We start from the raw sequence: 24,342 nt of genomic DNA on the forward strand, positions 1-24,342 counted from the left end.
CTTTCTCAGAAATGGAAGATGAATGGCTAGTCTTCAGGGACGCTAGGGATAGCGGTTCTGCTCAATGAAGCGCATTAGAAAGATTGACCTCCCCCACCCACATTTGGTGATGAGTTTCCTATCCATAGAGCATCCCTGAGGGGTGCTGGTCAAGAAGAGGGAAGAAAGACAGTTAGCAAGTTACTAAGCGTGCGTGCACACACTGAGCTAGCTCATGTGCGCATAGCTTCATGAGTAGAAAAGCGACATAGCACGTGGGAAGTGCAGGGACTGTTCAGGAGGGAAGAGCAGTGGACGATCAGCAAGGCTGAGTCACTTCTAGACCAGTTTGCTCATCAGCTTGCTGGGCGATGTTGGGCAAATAACTTTCGCTCTTGGGGACATCCTTATCTGAATAATAGGGATGGAGAAGGGAGCAGATTTTATTCACCTTTGACCTAGAGACACTGCCAAGAGAGATATCCTAAGATCCTGTAATCCTGCCATCATTTACTTAAAATTATGAAGTTGGCAATAGTTCCAGTTTTCTTCATTTTTTGGGTTCACATTCCTCCACTAGGTGGTGCTTGTGCCTGTCACCCTCAGGGGCCAAATGCCCACAGACTGGCTACTTCTCCCCCGGCAGCCTCCATTCTCACACAAGAACATGGCACTCCTCATTAAGGCGTGGGTGACGGATAATAGCCAGAATGTCACTCTTCTACTGGTGTGCACACCTTAGTGACTCCCCAAAAAGTTCTGTGTCAAAAAAGGAAGTGCTAATGATAGGATTTCCGTCAAAGACTGAAGAAGACACTATTTGGAAGAATGTTGGCTCTTCCCAATAGCTGGAAGCTCTCGCCATATAACAATATTGTTAACAACTACCATAAGTATCAAAAGACTCAGTGAGTGACCTTCCTCATGATCACTTTGTGGAGTAACAGTGAAAATATTCACATTTCATAATTTTATATCATGCAAAGGCCCTTCCAGACAAGCTCCTCGACATCAGACGAAGCCACTACTTATTTGATCTTATTTTGTTTTAGACTTGCTTGTCTTTTTAATCACATCATTTTAAATGAATGATCTAAAACTCCTTTCCCAGTCAGTAGCCGTCTTTCAGACTGCGTGACATTAGAGCATCCCCGTTGCTATCATCTCGGAAATGTCTCTCACTCCTTCTTCCCTTTCTTTTCTGCTTTCCCCTTCCTCCTGCCCCCCCTTGGATGTGAAACTTCGTAAGTAACTGAGGCTCTTTTAGTTCTCTATAATAATTTGTCACACACCCTGAGTTTCATTGCATTTGAAAAAGCATGAGGATATGAGAAGGTCGCAGGTGTCTGCCCATTTGGAGGGCACAGAAACAAAAAATTCTGGGAGGTGGAAAGTTAGTTTTCTAAGCATGTAGGTAGGAGAACAAGGGACTCAAGGCAGAGAGCCCTGGACTACCCTTCTGCCTTTAGGGAGTGGGTATTATAGACTGTAGCTGCCACCCTTGTAGTGAAGAAGTCATCCCTATGCTTGGTCATATCATCTATCCTCAAGACTTATTGCTTTACCGGCAGAGAAGCTGTCTCGGCAGAATATGAACACGTGTGGGTCTCTAGAGAATGCCTCCATGATGCTAGCAATATCTCTGCTGAAAGTATAGAGACAGATATAGGAAGAGGACGAACAAGAATAACATGGACTTGCTCTGAGACATACAAACTACACAACCGAAAATGTCAGAAATGAGAACATGCCACACTCGGTTTTATGATGTAAAATTCATGTAAACCCATAGAATCGATGTGTGTGAACATTAGAAACATTTTTCTGAGGCAGTTATCGCATTGAATTACCCAAGTCAATGACTGGGTTGGGAAAGACATGTCCTTTGAGTCTTGGATGGAGGCTGGTTTCACTTGTCTACTGACTTTGAACCCTTCCTCTTGGATTAGTTACCACCTCACCGCTGAAGGCCGTTATTGATTTCCCAACTTCAGTGGGCATCAGACTTGTAGACCCGTCTCCCTGTTGGAAATGTCATTATACATGTTACACTTACATGCTCCAGTTGAATCTACCATGTCTCCAAAATTCCTGGCATCCTTATTCTGGTTAATAGCACCATTCGTATCTAGTCACCCATTCTCGGTACATCACTCCCCATGTCCAGTTGCTCTCTAGCCTACCTCCTTACAGTTTATAGTGAAACTTTTTCTTATTAGCTTAGATTCTCATCACCTCTCTTTTCCTTTTTTTTTTTTTTTTAACTTTTGTCCAAGTATTGCCATGATCCTTTCTTCTCTGCCCCTACATCCCTCCCCGAAACCTCTCCTCCAACATCTGGCAGGTATTTGGGTATTTATATGTCTAAAATAACAAATCTGACTCTATCACCCTAACTAAGAGTCCTTCGATAGCACCTAATTATTTTTGTTCTCTCTGACATTTCAGCCTTTGTTACATTGTGCCCTTTTGGTAGATGGCCTCACGTATCCCTTGGAACCATTTGTAGAACATTGATGCCTTTCTGAACTTCTCCTTACTATAATCATCTTCTAGAGGACCTTCCATGACTCTTCCCCTCATTATATCTGGCTCCCAACCTCCCTTATCTATTTGTCTCTGCTCTACTTCTTACACACATACAGAAGACACCTACAATTCTGTACTACATTTGTTTGCTGACTTGGGGGCCTATCCATCTGACTTTCCCAGTGTCTAGCACAATGCTGGGCCTATAAATAAGGAGGCTATAGTTTGTTTAACCACTGGATGAATAGATCAGAGAACCAGCAAAATATCTAATAGTTCGGAGAGGAAAAGCTCAGCAGCCTCAAGTGTGCTGCGTTACGTAACCAAAGCACACGACCTAGCACGTGTGTCACATTGAAAACATTACACAGTGGTTGAGTCCATTTCCCCTTGAGTGAAGAAGACAGGAAGGAAAGCGATCTGTCCTTCCGAAACAGAGGGGCCAGGGAGGAGACGCCCTGCGTCTAGGTGCCTCCTCCACTTGCATTGCACCCTGGCGAAGCCAACTCATTTTTTAGCCTTGGTCCTCCTCTGAGTCCCTCGCCTATTTGCAAAGTGTTTGTTTTGTGTGCTCGCTGCAGCACCTAATCCCAAGTTTTCCTTTCCTTTCAGAGGTTCCCCTTATCAGTCTTGGATTGGAGAGCCTCGTGTGCCCCGGCAAACATATCTGTTGCCTGGCTTTTCAGCCATTTCCCTCCTCCCTGAGAGAGGGGGGCCTTTCCATCTGCTTCCCTTGATCTTGTGAGACCTTGTGGTGACCTCAAGACCTGAATTTTCTATTTTCTGTTTATATACCCTTGGGGGAGAGTACACATTTTCAACAGTAATAGCGGTAGTAAAACCAGCTAACTTATAAGAGCACTGACTATGTGCTAGCATTGTGCTGACTGCTGCACTATGAGACCCATGGGATTGGGTGTAGCAGGTTATGTAACTCACCGAAAACCCCACAGCTAATGAGTGCTGGACCTAGGGTTCAAATCCAGCTCATTTTAACTTCAGCCCTAGTCTCAGGACCTCGCATGTTGCTTAAAACCTACCAGTTATGCAGTATGTGGTCCATGAAGGGATAGGTATACGAATGAAGGAATGAAGGAATGAATGACGGTGCCTCCAGTGTTAAATGCCAAAATCTGAGAACTTCTACAGAAAAGAAATGAAAGGAAGAAAGAAAGAGGAAAAAAACATGAATGGGGGAACGGGAATAAAAAAACACACGAATGAATAAGATTTCAAAGAAAATTGGCTAAGGACACTTTGATAAACAAAGTCTGTCTTACTCGAAGGTGGCTTTTTACAAGAATAAGACATTGACACCTGTTGGCACGTGTGCCACCTTTAAAGTAGTCCATGGGGAGATAGATGCATGCTTATTTCAAAGGTGCTTCCTTTGTGGGAAACATTTCTGGATTCCTCTTGGGGGAATCTTAATCAAGGGTGTGTTCCCCTCCATAGGCTCAATCAGGTCACATCTCCATCCTCTAATGAGGCCCTGTCATGACATGCTGGGCCAAATCGGAATAGTGTTTAGGGGAGTTCACTGTGAGAACCTTCAGGGTTCTGGATAGGGAGGTGATTCGGGAGTAACAAGGCTGGTTTGTGACGTAGCTCTTATAGCAGCCAAAGCAGCCTCTGTGGAGCCATGATGAAGCCTGCTCAGAACCTCCCGACTAGGCTGTGAACTGCGGTCTGTTAAAAGAAATACGGTAGCTTGTCTATCCCTTTCCCAAAGTCTAAAGCTGGAAAGACGTTAGCGTTCTGCTGTATCAAATCCACTCCGTTTGCACACGAAGAGACTGAAGTCTAGGCAAGTTAAGTTGAACAGAGTGGAGTGGAGTGGAGTGGAGGGATGCAGCCAATTGGCAGCAAAATTAAAACGATTCAAATTCAGATCTCTTAACGCCTAGCTCAGTGCTCTTCTCCCTGACTCACTTTATCTTCCTTTACAGTGTGCAGCGATAGCTACCTCTGAGGACTTGAGTTAGTGAGAGCATTAGAAATGGCCAGGCAGCTGTTGGGTGACTTCTCTTAAGCACTCTGTACCAAATCTCTACCCCCAGCATTGTGTGAGGCCCAGTAGACTGCTCCTAAGTAGAGGTCAACCTTCCTGTTTTCCATCAATCTACCCGTATCCAGTTTCCTTAGTATGCTATAACAAATTCCACAAACTGGGTGACTTATGGGAACATAAATTTATTGTCTTACAGTTCTGCAGACTGGAAGTCTGAGATCAGGGTTTTGACCAGGATGCCTCCTCCTGAGGCTGTAAGAGAAAATCTCCCCCGTGCCTCTCAGCTTGCTTCTGGTGGTGCTGGGCATTCCTGGGCGTTCAGCTACAGCATCAAGTGGCGTCCTTCCTCTGTGTCCGGGACTCTGTGTCCTCATCTCTTTTATTAGGACATTAGTAAGACTGGTAAGGACCCACCTTAGTCCTGCATGACCTCATGTTAGTCTAACACATGGTAACTTCTAAGACTCCATTTCTGAACAGGGTTGTTTTTGCAGATATCAGGGTTAGTACTTCAATATTAAGAAGCTTCAAAAAGATCTTGGGAAAAAAATCCATTGTCTTTTCATTCCACTTTTTAATGTGTTTTTTTGAAGCTCTGTCATATATTTCTTTGAGGTTCACAGTTCAATCCACAATCCTCCTCATTTTTCCCATCTGGTTGTCTATTGAACGTATACTTAGCTGGTCACCTTGTGAGCCATACACTGAGTGAGAAGACTAGTATTTTAAAACAAGAACAAGGCACAGTCCCATCCCCAGAGGAGCTCCCAGTCCTGGTGGCAGAAGCAGACAGGTAAACAGAAACATGACATCATGGTAACTGCTTTAACTAAGCAGTTAATAGCATCTTGGGGAAGCAGAGAGGCAGAAACCCCATCTTGTAGAATCCCCTCATTTACCAGGGGGGCTAGAAGATGCTTTGTGGCTTCAGAGAAACAACAAACATCCCTCTACTTAGAGCAATCAGACTTGTGTGTGAACTCGGTGATGCTTGTATGTATCTGGGGTGTGTTGGATACGGATCTGATCATACAAATCATTTTAAGCCAATAGCCATGAGTCAAAATGAGAACAATGAACAGTTCTTGATACCTGTCTCAGTTTTGGACTTTCATCCAGAGTAATTTCAGAAACATAATGCTAGGAAATGATTGGGCAATTCAATCAATCAATTAGAATCAAGTCCAGGTAAACCAAAATATGCCAGGTCTATGCCCAGGGAAGGTGGCACTGAGCATAAAGGGCATGACTGCTGACATCAGCCTGCTCTCACATCCTCGGGGACGTTCTCGGAGGCACAGGCACAGGGGAGGCTTGCAAAAGCAGCCTGAGTGTACTTCGTCAGCGGCGCTCGGTTCTTCAGCAGCTCTCTCCAGGGATGGGTAAAAGAGGCTGGAGGAAAACCAAGGGGAAAAAGTACTTAAAATCTACAGAGATGCTGTACTGGCTCATAGGAAAGGAAGAGAAGTAGGGGGTGTGTGTGATTATATATATATAATGTGTAAATTATATATACATATATATATATGTCTATCAATAGGTCACTTCAAAGAGATCAAGAGCACAGCTCACACTCAAGGCTACTCATAGCATGATGACCTTCCCTGCTTCACCTTTCAGAAATCCCGTACTATTGATTCTCAAAGCACTTTACTTCTACAGCACCCGATTTTAGTCATCACAGTTTCTCCCAATTTGGAACCATTTCCAATTCATTCATTCACTTCACCCACAACGTTGACCCAGGCACTTTCTGGCATGACTGATTCTATGCTAGATGATGGGCATAAAGCAGAGAAGCAAACAAACACTCTCTGTTCCTAAGGTGTTCAGAGACAAGGGAGAGAGACAATAATAAGGCAACCCCAATGTAGAATACAAAAACAAAATAAAATCACCTTCTTAGAATATCCAGTTTGTTGTGATCCATATGGTCGAATGCCTTTGCCTAGTTCATGAAACACCCATGTCTTTCCGGTATTCCTGCTTTCAGTCAAGATCCGTCTGACATCAGCCAGGGTATTCTGTTGTTTCACATCTTTCCTGAATCTGGCCTGAAACTCTGGCAGCTCCCTGTCAATATACTGCTACAACTGCATGATCTTCAGCACGTGACATGAATGCTATTGGTCTGTAATTTGTGCATTCTGTTGGGTCACCTTTCTTGGAACTAGGTACACATATGGCTCTCTTCTAGTCAGTTGGGCAAGAAGCTGTCTTCCAAATGTCTTGGCATAAATGAGTAAGTACTTCCAGTGCTTCATCGGCTTATTGAAACATTTCAATTTCTGGATCCTTGTTTTTGGCTAGTGCTTTCGGTGTAGTTTGAATGTCTTCCTTCAGTGCCCTTAGTTTTGTTCTCATGCTACTTCTCGAAATTGTCGATTGTTGACTAGGTTTTTGTTTTTGTTTTTTATATAGTAGCTCTGTTGTCTTTCCATCTTCTTTTGATGCTTCCTGCATCATTCAATGTTTTCCCATAGAATCTTTCAGTCTTGTAACCCGGGTCTTGAATTTATTTTTAAGTTCTTTCACTTTAAGTAGGCTGAGCATGTTCTTCTTTTTGGATTGTCTAACTCTAGGTCTTTGTGAATTTCATTATAATGTTTTACTTTATATAATATTTTATATAATATTATTTTATTTTACTTTTCTCAAGCTGCCTTTTGAAATTTTCTGTCAAGTTCTTTGACTTCATTATTTCTTCCATTTGACTTAGTTACTCAATGATGAAAAGAAAATTCTAGAATCTCTTCTGATATCCCCTGGGATCTTTTTTTTTTAACTGCCTTTTTAGTGATCTTTTGTTTTCTTCACGAATAATATTCTTAATGCCATCCCACAGCTCATCAGGTCTTATGTCATTTGTCCTATGTATCAAATCTGTTATTGAGATGTTCTCAAAATTCAGGTGGGTTATAGACAAGATCCGATTTTAGTTCTTGTGGAATTGTTTCAAATTTCTTCAGTTTCAACCTGAACGTGCATATGCATAATTGATGTTCTGTTCCACAGTCAGTCTCTAGCCCAGTTTAAGCTACTGATCTTGAGCTTCTCTATTATCCCTTCCTCCAGAGGCTGTCCCTTTGATATCTGTGTATTTCATCTGGAGAAATCCACAGTTATAGCCACTTTTTGTGTTGTTGAAATAAGATATTTGCTATGAAGAAGTCGTTGGTCCTGCAAAATTCTCTCATGTGATCTCCAACTTTTCTGTCATCGAGACCATATTTCCCAAACCATGGTCCTTCTTCTTTGTTTCTAACTGAGTCCCACTTGCTAAGGATTATCAATGTATCTTTATTGCATGTTGGGTCAATGTCAGACTGAAGACATGGGTAGAATTCTTCAGTTTCTGCATCACTAGCTTTATGTATTGGTGCTTAACTTTTGAGTAGAAGTTATATTGATTAGATTTATCTATATGAAGATAGATATTATCTGATCATAGAGAGCTTTGATTTCAAGATAGATCTCGAAATGCCCTTTTTTTATGATGAATGTAACACCATTTCTCTTGAATCTGTTTTCCTGGCATAGTAAATCATATGATTTTCTTTCTTCTTTGTTTGAGATGAACTAGTTTGTCACTAAAGACTCTCAAGTGGACTCTCCCTTCTATCCATCTACCTCTTCTTCTGTACATCCATCTGTCTGTCCAACTGTCTCAACATAGTTTCATTCTTCCTTCCTTCCTCCTGTCCTCCCTCTGCCCCTTTCCTCCTTCCTTCCTTCTATTCTCTCCTTTCCTTCTCCCTCCTTTCTGCCCTTCCCTACTTCTTTCTTTGTATCCACCAATCCATCCATCCTTCCAGCCAGCCAGCTAGCCAGACTGCTATGCATTACATAATTAATCCACTCTTCCATACCTATAATAGACCATTTTCCCAGCTTTGTACTTGATCTGGGGTGAGAGTTGGGAGACTATAATCCTTATTCATTTGTGAATCCTTGAGCAACCCCCCTGAAACACTGCCACAGCATTTCCATAGAAAATAGTTAGATAACCACTCATTAGAGAAGGTGAGCACTATTTTGAAAAAAAGAAAGAATGGATGAAAGTGTGCCTATATAGTTGTAAGTATTTCTGGTGATGTCTTGGGGAACCTTGAGAACACACTGTGGTTCTGTGCTAACTGAACGCATCAGCTGCTCTGCAGGAGAAAGACAGGGCAGTCTACTTTCGTAATGATTCACAGTCTTGTAAACCCTGTGGGAAAGGCCTACCCTGTGTTATAGGGGGCTTGCTTGGAAATCCAGACCCAAACAGAGAAACCTTATGAGATTGAATCAACTCAGCAGCAGTAGATGGAAAGTTTTAGGTTGTTTGTGGTGCTCTGTGTTTGACTCTGGACTACCAGGTCTCCTTTACTAGGACTAGTATTTTAAATGAATAGCATTTGCCACTCTTGGCTTAGCAGATGATGGAAACCAATAAAGAACAAGCAATAAAGCTCTATTTTAGGGGGGAAAGGCAGGCTTCATCTGTGAAAGCAAGGAAGGGCCTTTCCGATCACTTGGCTCCTGAAACTGCCTTTGCCCTCAACCTCCCAAAGCCCCTGCTTAGTGATGCTTGGCCCCCACGATACAGATGTGTGATGCTCCTATATGTATGATGTACCAGGAAGCCTCTTGGGGGTGGGCTTATTTCTGTTTCTGAAGTATTTTGACGTGGACCTATCATATTCCCACTAGCCTTGTAAAACAAGCATTTTCATTTAATACAGTGAGGCCTTTGTATTCTCAACAACAAACACATGGTCTGAGGCTCCCAGATACAATACAACCTGCCTTTTTCATAACCTCTCTCTCACCACCACTCCATTCACCCTTACAAAGTCCAGTGTCAGCAGAAATATCTATTTACAAACAAAGGCTCCCAGAGAACAATATCTGTGGCTCAAACTACACTCTAAAACATGCTCTCTATCATCAGTCCCTGGGATCCCGTGAATGCTGTGTCCCAAGCTTTTGTGGACGGCTTTCTGCCTTTCCATCTTTTCACCTGCCTTCCTCCATGTCCTGTCAGTTATTCTCTAAAACCCTGAAGATCCTGGACTGGAGAAGCCGTCAAACACTGGCTTCGTGAATATCCTCATGGATTTTGGAGAAACAAAGCAGAGAGGGAGCTGTTTGTAAACAGCAAGACGGAGTTACACATCTAGTGGGCGCTATCTCCTGATGTAGAAGCTGATTAAAAGTGAATTGCTAATTGGGTGGATATAAGATTCACATGATGATCATGCAGCCCTATTCTAGAATTATCAGATACTGGGAGACCTTTCTACCACATCCTCGAACGTCAGTCTCCTGTAGACCCCCTTGCTACATATTGTACGGCTAATAAGGGATATAGCTAGCATGTGAGATGTACCAGGCACTGTTCTAAGAGCTTTGCAGAAATTAACTCTTCAATTGTTACAACCCTCTACAGTAGGTACTACCATGTATACTCGAGTCTAAGCTGACCTGATATCAGCTGAGGCACCTAATTTTATCACAAAAACTGCAATGAAAAAATGTGCCGAAAAGCTCAGCTTATACATGAGTCTATACCATATTTTTATTCCAGTTTTCCAGATGAAAAATACAGATACAGAAATCTTGAGTGACTTATCCCAATTTTTTTCCCTTCATTTTAGGGCTTCTCACCTTTACGCGATTGGCCCATTGGTCCCGAGGAGAGTTTCTTGTAGAGAGTTGCCCTGTGCACTGTATGATACTTGCCAACCTCCCTGACCTCTGTCCCCTAGATATCAATAGCATGACACCACCACCCCTCCGTTGTAATAGTGACAATATCCACTGTCTCCGGACATTTCCAGGTGTCTGCTGGGGTAAGAGGTAGGAGGCATAATGAATCACCTTCCGTGAAGCACCACTGCCTTCTGTAGGTTCTTCCATAGCTTCACCTCTCTCTGTTTGCCAGTTTGGTTCCCCATGACCTTGCGGTGTCCCCTTCTCTAGGCCAGAGTCTTTCGCTGCCTCAGCATCGTTCACAGCCACAGAGGACAAGTTAGCCACTCTGGGCTGCTGGACTGCTTGCTCCTAAGCTTGTTTATGTTTATGGTCACCTCTTGCAAACTTTCCCTGTAAGGCTCCCCAGGAGTTGTTAGTTAACAACTGAATGATTTCCATGCACTCAACAGTTGTTTATTGGGTATCCTTGTGTCAGGTCCCCAGCTAAACCCTGAAAGAATGAAGTCAAAGAAGCTACACTACCTGCCCTTCAGAGAGTGTATACACTAGAATATTGGAGCTGGAAAGAAACTTAGAGATCAGTCGTTGCCCTCTCTAGTCGCATAGATGCGGAAACAGTGACCCAGAAGGTAGATGGTGATTGAACAAGATCAACCAGAGACAAGGGTTACAACTGAACTGGATTAGCCTCCACCCAATGGAATAGAACAAATTCTTAAAACACACACCCCTCAATGCCCCCATATTAGCATCTAAATACCATTCATTCATCTAGAAGCTTTAAGAGTCTTAGAGTCAAAATTCACATTTTTCTAGTATTCAGTTAGAATGATCTATTCCTTTTTCTTTCTTCACTTTTGCCCATATTCCAACTTCTTCTTCTTTTTTTTTGACACAAAACTTAATTTAATAGACATTTTCTTGCAGTTCTTATATTCTCCGGAAATCACTGCCCCTTCCAGAAGTGGCCCAAGTCCTGGGAGCAGGGGAGGAGGGGTCAGAGGTCAGGTCCTAAGAGCTCCACCCTTCCTCAGTGCTGGAGGGCTGGGAACCCCACCCTCTTTCTCCTGCCTCCCCCCACACAGCCCTAGGCTCCAGATAGAAGAGCAATTGGAATCTCAGGCCTGGGCTTCTCCATACCCCTGCCCATGGGCTGGAGAAGAGGCTAAGGGTTTGAAGGGAGGAGAAGACCTTAGCCTGACCCACATCTTCCTCCTCCTCCTCCTCCTTGTCCTCTTTGTCCTCCTCCTCCTCCTCCTCCTTGTCCTCCGCCTCCTCCTCCTCTTTGCACTTCTTGTCCTCTCCCTCCACCTTTAGCCTCTGCTCTTCATCCTGCTTATCCTGCGTGGCCTTTTCTGCAGCCTTTGTGACACCCCATGTCTCATTGCATAGGCCTCGTCGTTGGTGATGAGGAAGTTGTCGAAGATGGTACCAGGCTTGACCTGCCAGAGATCCAGGCTCAGCACAACAAAGCTGTGGTAGGGGTAGATGCTGTGGTCAGGGGAGTACTCGAGGTTGTCAATCTCCGGGTGGATCCACTTGCCTTTGTAATCTGGGTTGTCGATCTGCCAGGGCTTCCACTCGCCCTTATAGCCATAGTTCTGAATCATGGGAGGGTTGGGGAGGGGTGCTCTCACTCACCATCCATCTCCTCGTCCCAGTCATCGGGCTTCTTGGCATCAGGGTCAGGGATATGCTCTGGCTTAGCCCAGTCCTCAGGTTTGGAGTCTGTGGGGTCATCGATCTTGGCTAGCTCATCCCAGTCTTCCGGATTGGCAGCATCTGGACCCTTGATCTTCTTGGGTGGCAGGAAGTCCCACTCGTCTTCCAAGGAGCCGGCCTCCACCTGGCTGTTGTCAATCTTCACCTCATAGGTATTGTCAGGCCTCACGATCAGAGTGTACAGGTGGGTGAACACATTATCCTTGCAACGGATGTCCTTGTTGATGAGCACATTCTTGCCTTTGTAATTGAAGATGACGTGAACCTTCTTGGTACCAGGACCGCAGATATCAGGACCGAACATGATGTTGTACTCAGAGTCCCCGTGCATGTCTGTCTGGTCGAAGCCATCGGGAAACAGCTTCACACAGCCACCTCCACAGTCAATGTTCTGCACGTGCTTCACAGTAAACTGGACCACCAGGGTCTTGTCCTTGTTGCTGAAGGGCTTGAATTCTGATGACAGGGCATAAAAGTGGGCATCCTGGCTCATCTGCAGCCCTTTATCTTTCTCCTGGTCACCATAGAGCTTGCCAGAACTGAAGACAAATTTGCCAAAATACGGCTTGTGTTTGGATTTGCTCCAGAGGCCCGTCCACCCATCTCTGTCCAGAAACTGCTCCTTCAAGTGCATGGTGGGTTCAGCGGCCGCCAGGCCGAGGAGGCCCAGCAACTGCGGTATGGCTAGCAGCATTGCGGCTGAGGGGGTGGCGGTGCTGGTGCCCTTAAGTCTCTCACGGGGCAGCGGCTCTGCAGCAGGGACCCCAACTTCTTCTTAAAGCAAAACAAGTCAATAGCTCCAGGTTTCAAAATAAGCACTCAGATGAGAGTCCTGAGACCTTAGCCTTATCTCTCGATCTGCTCTGTGCACTGGTAGGAAGAGCCTGTTCTAATCTCTAGCTAGTGATCTCCTCCCCATGGACACCCTTCCTCCAAAAAAACACCAAAGACTCCCTTATGTCTGTGAAATAAGCTTCAAACCTCTTCACATGTCAAGAATTCTGTACCAAGGGCCCAGACAGCCCTCGATATGACTTTATATCTCTCTCCTATTCTTTGCACCCTCAAGTTCATCAAAAGTAGACATCTTATTAGTCTCCATTGTCTCCTTGGCACGGCTTCAGAGATCTCAGCGTCGCTCCCACTTCACCTTCTGCTGGAAGGTCTTGGCCCCCTCTCCTCCCTAATTCTACCCCTCAGACAATCCTCATCCCTGCGCCACTTTGCGCAAGGATGCTTCCCTGCATCTTCTTATCAGAATCATCTGAATTGCATCACATTTATTAACAATGGCACCAGGCTCCCCAACCTTATAGTGTCACTTGTCTCCAAGCAAGACCAACATGTAGAAGTTGACATCATAGATCCTGCCATCAGGTTGCCTGAATTTGAGTCCTAGCTCTGTCACTTCCCAACAAGTTGCTCAGGCTTGCGCATATGACTCGGGTTCTTTGCGTCTCAATTTCTTCATGTACAGAATAGAAACAATAAGAAGACAACCCTGCTGGGGGTTGTTGTGCAGCTTACTTGGGTTGGCCCATGTTTACATGCTTAGCATGGTGTCTGGTGTACTGTAAACATTCACTCATCCTCGGGAATCACTATGCTCAGGGAAGGGTGATCCTGGATGGCACCAACCCTGTGAGGCTGGGACCTGCCTGCCTGGCCTCATTCCTGCCTTTTCTCCTGTGCCATCTCCCCTCCCTGAAAGGCTCCCCCTAGCGGTGTAGGCCAGGATGAGGTGATGGCAGACTCCCCCAAGAGAGGACGTTTTGTCTCCAGAGCGCAGCCAACACTGCCTGGGGGTATGTTTTGCATAACTTACCATGAGCCCATGTCAGTTACAGAATTTACATCAGTTGGCTTGCCCATGTAGGAACTTTCTCCATCCCTCCCCATCTTGGATTGACTGCAGGTGCTGGGTGCCTCCTCCCAGGTTCAGAGATGAAAATAAGACTAGCTCAACTGTTAGCTATAGCTGGTATAGTGCCTGGGGCTCATAGACTTTTAGGGACCCACAGTAAGGTTCTCAGCTCTTTAGGAATCCGAAAACGGTAATATGGTAATAATAATATGATACCATTTCATTGTTGTCTGTTGCCTGAGAGTTGATTCTGACTCATACTGCATGTTGCGCACAGAGTAGACCTGCTCCATGGGCTGGCTTTTTGCGGCTCTGACCCGTCAGAAGCAGACCACTATGTGTGGTCTATGAAAGCAGCCTAGATTCTGTACCTCTTGACGCCAATGAGACTGTGAAATATCCCCTGAGCTCTACAAGGGGTGCATGTTCTTATTCTTCAGACCTTCCTTTGCCGTTGGTTGCGCTCAGGAGCTGCCAAGGCCATTTTGACTCATAACCACTGATGTGAGTGTAGACTTGCTCCATGGGGTTTGATAGGCTGTACCCTTTGTGGGACCAGGTCTCCTGGTGGTCTTTCTTTCGCAAAGCCACTAGGCGGGTCCAAAATGCCAACCTTTCAGTGAGCAGCTAGTGTTTCACGGTTACACCATCCATCGGAGTGCCAGCCCTTGCCTGTGGTTTAGTGACAGCAGTGATGTTACTTAGAAAGAAAACATCCCTGTACTTTCTAAAGGGACTTTTTAAGCGAGGAAAAAAATGGATGGTGTTAATTTACAACACCTTGCCTGCACCCTACTCTTCCTCTAAGTTAATATAATGCTAATTTTATAAATTAGGTTAACTGTGGGTAGAGTTGGTGGAGTGGGTGGGTGTCACATGGAAGGAGATGCAAAGAGAAGGCATGCTGAGTTGGACATCAGCACCCAAGTCCTAGTCTGTCTCTTGAATAGTGTGGGTTTGGGGTCAAGTCATGAGCCTTCTTGGTACCTGGGTAGCCCTATTAGTATGAACAGAACTGTAATTTCTATTCTGATTTCTTTAGAGCTTGAGTGCTGGGAGACACTGATAAAATAATCAAGATCTTTGTAGTCTTTAATGAGGAGCTGATACCAAGGGTTCAAGTAGAAAGCAAATGTTTTGAGAATGATGAGGGCAACAAATGTACAAATGTGCTTGACACAATGGATGTATGTATGGATTGTGATAAGCATTGTATGAGCCCCCAATAAAATGATTTAAAAAATAAATAAATTTTTAAAATGAAACTTCAAGGAAACTTAAGATGTTTTCTGTGTTAAAAAACAAAGACTAGATCATCAATATGGGGAAGATTAAACATTGACTAAAGTAGGAAAAAGAACAGAACAAAACGTTCAACCTGTTTTGAAAGAATCCTTGCTTATATGTGTCCATAGAAAACATAGTATGTTGTTTAAGAACCTAGCTTTGGGGGTCACAGAGATGAACTATTTTCGCTATCAGATGACCTTTACCTGATCTGTTTCCTACCCCATAAAATGACACCGAGAACTGAGAGACTAGTTTGAGAAACTCCTTGAGATAATTCACATAAAGTACTTGTTCTTGTACGTGACACATTGTTACTGATGGCCATCCTTTGGTTTGTTTTTTTTCCAATCAGTTCATAGGACCCTGTATGGTATTAGAAGTCAGCCTAGTGATTCCAGGCATAAAATAAGGGGGCAGGTATGGTAATAACAGGTCTTCCTAATTGCACAGTATCAAGTCCTGTTGTCTCTAAATTGCATCAACAGAAGAATTGATGCTAGCATTAAAGAATGCCAGGTCTCTCGCCCGAGGGCACATCTGCATCTGGCTCCTCTTTACATTCCCAGTGGCAGCCAGGTCTTCATGGGATGGATGCCCATGAATATGTATTGAATCAACCAATTAATAAGTAAACTAACGAATCCAGTAGGACTTTGGACTTTTAACGTGGAGAATAGAAAAGCCAGGGAAATATATAATCAAAGTCTTGCATAGCTCCGGGGCTGCCCTGTGGGAATAAACACAGTATCACTTCATAGGTTCCTGGAGACCAGATTCTGGATCATTGGATGGAAAGGAAAGAGATCTTAACTTCAGATTGGACTAGCAACCACTCAGCAATGCCCAGAGGTACCAAGGTATCTTCCAGTAGGTGGGATTCCCTGTCTCAGGAGATGGGAACCGTCCCCTGGGCTGTCTGAATGGGGAAGGGTAGAGGCTCAGGCTGCTGTGAGCAATGTGGGCAGCAGGATGCCCCAGCCCGTGTGGATTTCCCGAGAGGTGGGATCCTTGCCTGATGAGTGACCAAAGGAAGACTCTCTTCTCCCGGTCACTTCAACATCAGTAACACTCTGGTGACAGTGCTGGTTAGTGCTCCCAGTGGCACGTTTTAAGCTGAAAAAAACTTAAATGCATCCCTCCTCCAGGCCTTCCTCTTCCTTCCAGTCTGCTTGCGCTTCTTCATCAGACCCTTTTGCTCCTAGTTCCACTCCCGTTTCTTTGCTGAATTTGATATGCGCTAATTCTTATTGGCAAAGTTAAAAAGAGAGAGCAGTCCGTGGGACCCCTCTATTCTAGAGAAGCATGTCAGAAAGAAGAGTGTTAACACCATGGAAGGAGTGGGGGGAAGAGAGAAGGGTTTCGCCGCTCAGTACAAAGAGTGGGCATTTACTATGAATGTAAACAAACTTTAGGTAACATTTATCACATGCTATGCAAATGAATGTTCACGTTCCATCATTAAATCTTCAGCATGGCACCATGCATTAATTACTGTTATCGTGTTATAGAGTGAGGAACCTCTCAGGAGGTGTAGGAATTTTGCCCAAGGCGATACAGCTAATCAGAGACAGAACTGAGAATCAAATGGATCAGTCTGACTCCAAAGTGTACGTTGCTTTACCAGCTTGTTAGGCTGCTAGTGACCATGCGCCATGTCCTTGTGCATGGATGATTCCTTCATTCCTTGCTCTAGCCCTGGGAGGATTATGCCCACTGAATTGATGAGCAGGTTAATACTGAGGGAGGCACCATGCCTTTGCCTAGTCACAGTGTAGATAAATGACGGAGCTAGAATTTGAAACCAGGTTCTTTCTTCTCTAAGACCTTGGGCCTTCTTCATCCACACAGCCTGAATATAGATGAGGTATGGCACCATAGGGAAATATGGGTATCTCTCAAGAGCACTTGGCTGTCCCAAACACAATCCATCTTGGGGCTTTAAAAAAAAAGTTTATAGAAAAAGTTTGTTATCTTTCAGTTCAACTTTTCTGAGTATTTGAGGCTTCCCCATATCCGTCTGCACTAAAGAAGTCTGGGGTGAAGCATCCCCATCTCAACTCTGCCTTACCTGTGGATAGCCTGAGACAGATTGCAAAGGAAGTATCCATATCTTTCACTCCTTTCTTTCTCAAAAGTGGTGTACAGAATAAGATTCTGTATCCATGGAGAACCAGTGGGAAATCCAAAGTTCAGAGAGATGAATTAACCCACTCCTGTTCACTCAGTTAGTTAAAATGGTTAGTAGACCCCGGACTGGGCAGATAGTCAGGAGGCCTCTAACAGTAGTTCCTGGCTGAGAAAAAGCGCACAGGTAGGAGAATGGCCGCAACCTCCACGGCAAATAAGTTTTCCAAATGCTCCTTGTAGGCCTTCCAAGAGAATGCTGGCCCCTGCACTTTCACCTACGCGCCCAATGTGGAGTAGATGTCTGAGCTGATCTTACTCTTGATGCTCTTGTCTTTCTCATGTCTGGAGACAGGGATGTCCAGAACTCACGGTGACTTGGGACTGTCCTCCCACTTAGCCTAACTCATATCAAGTATGTCTCTTTTAGCTGATCTGAAGAGGAATCCTTTCAGCCAGGTGGACCTGGGTGTGTGTGTGCGTGTGTGTGTGTGTGTGTGTGTGTGTGTGTGTGTGTGTGTGTGAGAGAGAGAGAGAGAGAGAGAGAAAACTGAGGAACCAGTGCCTCAGGTACCCTCCTCAGTGACATGCCAGTCTTCCTCTGAGGACCTCAGGTCCAGTCCTCCAGAGTCATGTTGGTAAGCCTCCCCGCAAACGAACCCAGCCAAGGGACTATGGGTATACTTAACCCAAATCTGTCTGTTTTAATCACTCCTCTGGACAGATACAAGCTTTCTATAGGATTGCTCTCTCGAGCATCCCTCTGTGGTTTTCTTTGATACCAGCGATTAAATTGTGGAAAGGAAAACAAAACAAAATAAAAAAGGGACCAGCTCCAACCTTTAGCTTTTCATTTTTTTTAGCTTCTTTCCTGAAAGAAGCCAGATTGTTGACCTAAATTCCTCCTTTCATCACTACATCCTCTCACCTCTGCTTGTCTCCTTCTGGCAGATGCCCCACAGCTAGTGGACATCCTTAAATGGGAGGGCTGCAACTGCCCTCCTCTCCCTGGACCTTGTATCCCCCAAGTTGGGAACCAAGGCTGGAATATCTGAAACCCCCACATAAAAAAGAAGAAAGAAATCCAAAACTAGACCCAATGCCACTGAGTCCAGTCTAACTCATAGCACCCTTGGAGGACTGAGCAGAACTGCCCTGTAGAAGCTTCCTTCCAGGGCTGTGATCTTTCCAAAGCATACTGCCACCTCTTTCCACTGAGGAACACCTGCTGGGTTCAAACCCTGCATGTTTTGTTAAGCGCTGTATACCACCACTGCACCGTCAGCACTCCTGGGGCTAGCTGGAGGAGTGAAAGTCTCAGAGTCTGAGTTAGCTGGAAGGGAAGTTCGTGGCCATGTGGGTAACCTTCCCATTTCATAGGACAGGCAATGAGGAAGCTCAGAGAGAGGTGACACTTTTCCAGTGACACATAGCGCATCAGTGGCAGAGCTAAGACACAAGTGCGCTGACCCTCCATCGGGAGTTATTTCCACTGAAGGAGAGCATCCTGGGCAAGAGGCCTGGCGTTGGATGGAAGTCACACTCCCGAGTCTGTCTTATGCACATACAAACTCATGTGTTCACTTCCTCGCTGCCTTGCTCACTGAAGCTGGCAACTTTGAGGAGAACTCACTTAACCTTTCTACACCTCCACTTCCTTCTCCGTAAAAGGCCTAGCAATCAAGCCTGCCTCACAAGATGGCTATGAGCCCTCATGGCAGCCAACTGCTGATGGAAAGTATCCATTCTCAAACTCACTGCCATTTTGAGTTGATGCCGACTTGTAGTGATGCTAGAGCACAGGGTGGGACTGCCCTGTGAGACTCTGAGATGGAAACTCCTAGAAACCCCTGTCTTTCTCCCTTGGAACAGTTGGTGATTTTGAGTTTTGGACCTCGTGGTTTGAGCCCAAGGTATAACCACTATACCACCAGAGTTCCTGTTACTTACTTTCTTTCCATCCTTTACTTGAAACTCTGTTTTTTATGGACTGAGATGCCCTGGACAGATTCTTCTCTGACAATCACTCTCCCAATGAAGGAGAAGAATAATTATAAAATGTGATATGAATCACTACCCCAGTCAGTAGTGGAAGAATATCAACTGTTATCAGGGTCTATTTTATGCTGAGTTAAAACTTTCTGGGCAAACTTCTTAGAGAAAAATCACAGGATAGAAGTATAGCAGGAAACTGTATTAGCTTAAGGGGAAATAAATTTAAACTCAGGAGAGGAGAGTTTGGTGGGAGAGTTCAGAATGAGGGTTGAACTGTGGAAAAGAAGATGGAAGGCAATCAATAGTTAGACAGAAATGCCAAATAGAAGAAATTTCAGTAGTGACCCTGAACGTCAGAACCAATGTGAGTCAAAAACCAACAGATAAGACACTCGGAATCCAGGAACAGGAGTGGGAATAGCGATACCAGAAGGGGAGGGGAAGGGGGAGGAGAGGAGGGCAGGAAGGGGGAACCGATAATAATGATCAACATATAACACACACACACCCCTCCAGGGGGAAGAACAACAGAAACCATGGAGGAAGGGAGACAGCGGTCAGTATGAGATATGAAAATAATAATAATTTATAATCTATCAAGGGGTCGCGAGGGTGGAGGAGGAGGGAGGGAAAAAGAGGTGCTGATACCAAGGGCTCAATAGGAAGTAAATGTCTAGAAAAGAATGATGGCAACCTATGTACAAATATGCCTGATATCATTGATGTATGGGTTATAATAAGATCTGTAAGAGCCCCCAATAAAATGATCTTTTAATAAAAACCAACAGTTAAGAAGTCTGCAATGGAAATCTAGGTGGCAAAAGATAGGTTTCAAACAGCATTGAAACTCAAGATAGACAAGCAAGCCCTTTCAAAACCTGAGTCCCAAAAAGATTGGGCACACCGAGGAAACCAGGTTAAGTACTGGTATTTCATTCTCCTTCTGTTCTCCATCTGTCTGTAGGTCCACTCAGAAGAACTGTCGAGAGAGGAGTCCTCTGGTTTGCAGTTCATTCCTGCTTGTTTGTGTTGGTGTTGTGGGAGTTATAGAAATATTTTTAGAATGGTCTCCCTTTAAGCAGTTACAATACAGGATCTGCTCTCTGATGTTTAATTCGGTGCTGTGATTCAGAACTTGAGTGTGCTAGTCCGATAGCCTGGTTCCAAGCTGTGTGCCTTGACAAAGTATGTCTCCTCCCCGAACCTCAGTTTTCTCTGAAGAATGAATAATGCTAATATCTGTGCTGTGAAAATTAAATCAGGGAATTAGTTGATAGCTTGTGGTTCTTGTTATTTGTTGCCCTTGGGTTAGTTGTGACTGCTGGAGACCCTTTGTGTACAGGAAGTGATCTGGCCCTGTACTCTCTCCATCGTTGCTACTATATTTGAATTCATGGTCACGGCTGTTGTTTCCACTCATCTCATTGTGGATTTCCCTGCTTTCCAGTGATTGGCCACCAGGATTTTCTAGGCTGTAACCTTTACTAAAGCAGACCCCGGGTCTTGCGCTTACAGAGCTGACGATGGGTGGGTTTGAACTGCCAATCTTCCATTAGCAGCTGAGCACTATCGTTGCATCTAGGGTTCCATGATGTAATTGCAGTAAGTTTTCATTCTCATATAGAACATGCAGAGCTCCGTTGTAAGCTCTATGGAGTAGCGACAGTGTACCAGGCTCTTGCTGGATGCTGAAGATTGAGAAATGATGGCAGGAACACAGATACCGAATGAGTGATTACAAAGGGGTTGGGGTTTAGGGAAGGGAGGTGTCTGATGAATGTAGGGGAGGAAGGCCTGTTTGTGTGGGCTTGGAGACTGCCTGGAGGAAGCATCTCTAAGTGGCTCCGAAAGGACAGCCCAGAACTCAGCGTGTTCTCCTAGTGCAGTTCCTTCTAAGGTTTGGGAAGCTTCTCCATTTGCCTTTAGACTTTGCTCTTTCATGTCTGTTTTTCCTCTCTCGAATTAGGTGAGAAGCAAAGGGGGTGATGAGACTAAATTAGCGTCGATCTTCTGGGGACAATAAATCCCTTTCGACATCGAGTTTAGTGGCAGGAAGATGGGGCACCTCAGACAGTCTACTCAACAGTTGGCCAGGCTTTGTACCGGTTCTTTCCATCTTTCCATCTCTTTTATGACCACAGCCTCAACTTCTCCATCTGAGCAGGTGCCAGAGTCCTCCCTGACCTCTAGAAGAGGGATGGATGTATACCCCCAGTGTCTAGTTTTATGTGGCTTTAGGATTGAGGTAGATTTGCAGAATTGCCTATGGCCGTTAGGGCATGTCCCAAGGATGCATCCTCTTGTCCCAAACAGATGCTGCGGACTTCAGACACTCCTGTGTCCCCATGGGGAACTGTTTCAAGTCCTTCATGGGAATGCATAATAGGAAATAGAGCATGGAAGACTAGAAAAGTTACAAAGGATTCAATTCAAATCAACACATTTTTTTGATTACTTCCTACTTATAAGGCACTATTCTAATAGTGAACCACAGGCTCTTAAATTCTAGCAAGGGATCCTTGAATCCATTTGCAGAGAAAGAAACTTTGGTTCAGCAGCATAGAAATGGGTGAGTGAGAGAGTATGTGTCTCGATTATCCAAGGCAAAACCCCCTGCAAACTGAGCGTGACCCCTTAGTTGACAGTTTGAGAGACCTTGACTTCCTTTTCAGTGGCCTAACATGTGACTACTGTTAATGAAGAGGTTTTCATACAGAAATAAATCCCCATCACCACGGCTGTTCCCCCTCACCCCCATTGAAGTTCAGTGATCCCCCTTTACCATTTACAAACCAGGGAAATATTTCCCTTTGAACTTCTGAAGTCATTGCTTCAAGACCCTCGATTTCCTTAATTTGTTTCCTCTTGCTTCCACTGAAAACCTTCTCATCACCCTTCCTCTGTAACTTCTGTAAGCACACCATCCCTTTCTCTTTAGGCTTGTGTGCCCAAACTTGCCCTTTGACTCTAACCCCCTCCTTTCTTTATGGCAAAGGGAGGTGATCTGAACTTGGGGCCCAGGGCCACAAAGGTGCTGAACTGAGGGCATCCTGCCCATGTGTCAACAGTTTACCTTGCTAACTCAGCCAGCTGCCTGCCCCAGACAACAGGAAAACCTGAGCCCTGGAAAACTGTTTTAGAACCGTGAAGAGGGAGAAATGGAAGGGGGTGGGGGGGATGGGGGATCCTGTTTCAAAAATTAATTTTCTCATTAGAAGACCATTTAATTTCTTCCTATGAAAGAGTCCCTTAATCAGAAGTTAGTGGGGGTGATGAAGAGAAGGTGAGCAGACAGGTAGAGTGAGCTGCGAGGTAGAGGGGCCAGAGGCTAGGGACCCCAAGAGCATTTTGTTCCTCTGTGGCTTTGGAGAGAATCAGTGGGGAGGCAGCTTTTAACTCTTAGTCCCCGAATACTAGCTAAGCTGACTAGGACTGATGGTCTCCAAGTTTGTTAGTGGGTTTGAGGAAGGCTTTGTTTTAGTTTGAGGTTGCATCACACTAGCTCCCGGTCCACGACCAAGGGGTCTTCAGGGTGTTTTCTCTCTCTGGCATTTATGCATTTCATTTCAGTCATTTCCCACTCTCCATCCTTGACATCCCAATCAGGTCTTTCAGCATTTTCCACGTGGGTTTCCTTTAGGCCACCCATTGTGTGCCACGGATGGTACGTACCCTACACGCGGTCATCGGATGACGACAACCTCGCAAGGGAAACAGACAGGGGAGTAAAATCCACAGAGATCATTTCTGTACTTAGGATTCTAAAGCAGATTACCCCACGTCCAAAGATTCTACTCCTTTGACCCAATGAGGAATGCCGTCTGCTCTCTGATTCTCTGTCCTTTAGCCACAGAGAAGTCAGTCAGTGTCTTTGTTCCGTTTGATCTGAATTTTCCTAGCTTTTCTCTTCTCCCACTCCACCTAGAATCAGCAATTTGTCCATTCATTAGACACTTACTGAATGCCCATACCGGGCATAGTGCTAGGGGGTGGGCAGATTGCCATTGCTGAGAGGACCCAGACGCACTCTTACTCTTAAGAAACATGCCGTCAAGTGGGGGAGGACATGGCAGCAAGAACCTAGAACCCCGAACCAAACCCATCGCGTCAACTTCATCCCGACTCAGAGCAGCCTTCTGTGATGGAGTCGCAATGTCCGTAGGGTTTCTGCAGGAAACACTTTACGGAAGCAGTCTTCCCGCCCTTCTCCAGGGAGCAGCCGGTGGGCTTAGTTATCAGCTGGGCATTCAAACACTGTGCCACCAGGGCTCGCACCAGAGCACAGGCAGCTCCAGAAGCAGAGGGCAAAGGTGACGTTTCCTCCAAGTTAACTGAGTTCAGAGGAAAGACTGGTGGTCACTTCTCATGAAACTATCAGGAAGGGCTTGTTGGGAGAGTCGGGTTATGCATTAACCACCGGGACACCCGGAATTAGAGAAACGTGAACTTGCACAGAATAGGTTCAATTCAGCCCCATCTCTTACCAGATGGTGAGCCAAGCCTCAGAGCAGGGACTTAGGACTTGCCTTGGCCGAGTACAGGCTCTTGGCCACTGTCTGCTAGCCAGTGGACAGAGTGACCATGTGAGGAGACTCTGACCATTGCCGGACAAACCGTTGGCTGTAGAATGGGAAGAGCAGTGTGGGCAGGCCTGGCTACCCAGCCCAAACTGCCAGCCACGGGCAGCTCCTAGTAAAGAACTTTGCAGAAATTCTAAGGCCCAGTGCCCACGAAAGAGTACACACAGTGTAGTCCTCCTGCATAGACGTTGCTGAGTGCTTCCAGGCTCATTTGATGAGCACTACCGGCAGGGAATGGATCGCTCATGACTCAGTGGTTAGCACTCAGCTGCTAACCAAAAGGTGGGCAGTTCAAACCCACAAGCTACTCCATGAGAGAAAAATGTGGCACTCTGCTTCCATAAAGAGGTACAGCTGTGGAAATCCTTTGGAGGTGGTACTGCCCTGTCCTGTCAGGTCAGTATGAATCAAAGTCAACTTGACAGCAGTGGTTGGGAATGGCAGGTGCAAACTCAAAGTTATGATGACCGCCAAGAGTCTCCAGATGAAAGTAGGGACTGTTCTTCTCAATGAGTCTCTTTTATTCCTGCCCATCTCCCTCTCTTTCT

The 24,342-nt window shown here is 45.2% G+C and overlaps 1 protein-coding gene and 1 pseudogene across 1 annotated transcript in view; one reads left to right on the top strand and one right to left on the bottom strand.

Moving 5' to 3' along the window:
* Positions 1–298: 298 nt before the first annotated feature.
* On the bottom strand, positions 299–12,635 carry LOC101659353 (annotated as a pseudogene).
* A 9,144-nt stretch (positions 12,636–21,779) lies between these two features.
* PAPPA (pappalysin 1) overlaps positions 21,780–24,342 on the top strand; it is a 238,737-nt gene continuing 236,174 nt past the window's right edge. Inside the window, exon 1 of the mRNA XM_013007231.2 lies at positions 21,780–21,783. Within this exon, the coding sequence (XP_012862685.2) occupies positions 21,780–21,783 (4 nt within the window). The remainder of the gene's footprint in view (positions 21,784–24,342) is intronic.

The sequence above is a fragment of the Echinops telfairi genome, unplaced genomic scaffold (assembly GCF_000313985.2).
Source record: "Echinops telfairi isolate 266 unplaced genomic scaffold, ASM31398v2 ScPeMD7_7410;HRSCAF=8448, whole genome shotgun sequence".
Classification (NCBI taxonomy): Eukaryota; Metazoa; Chordata; class Mammalia; order Afrosoricida; family Tenrecidae; genus Echinops; species Echinops telfairi.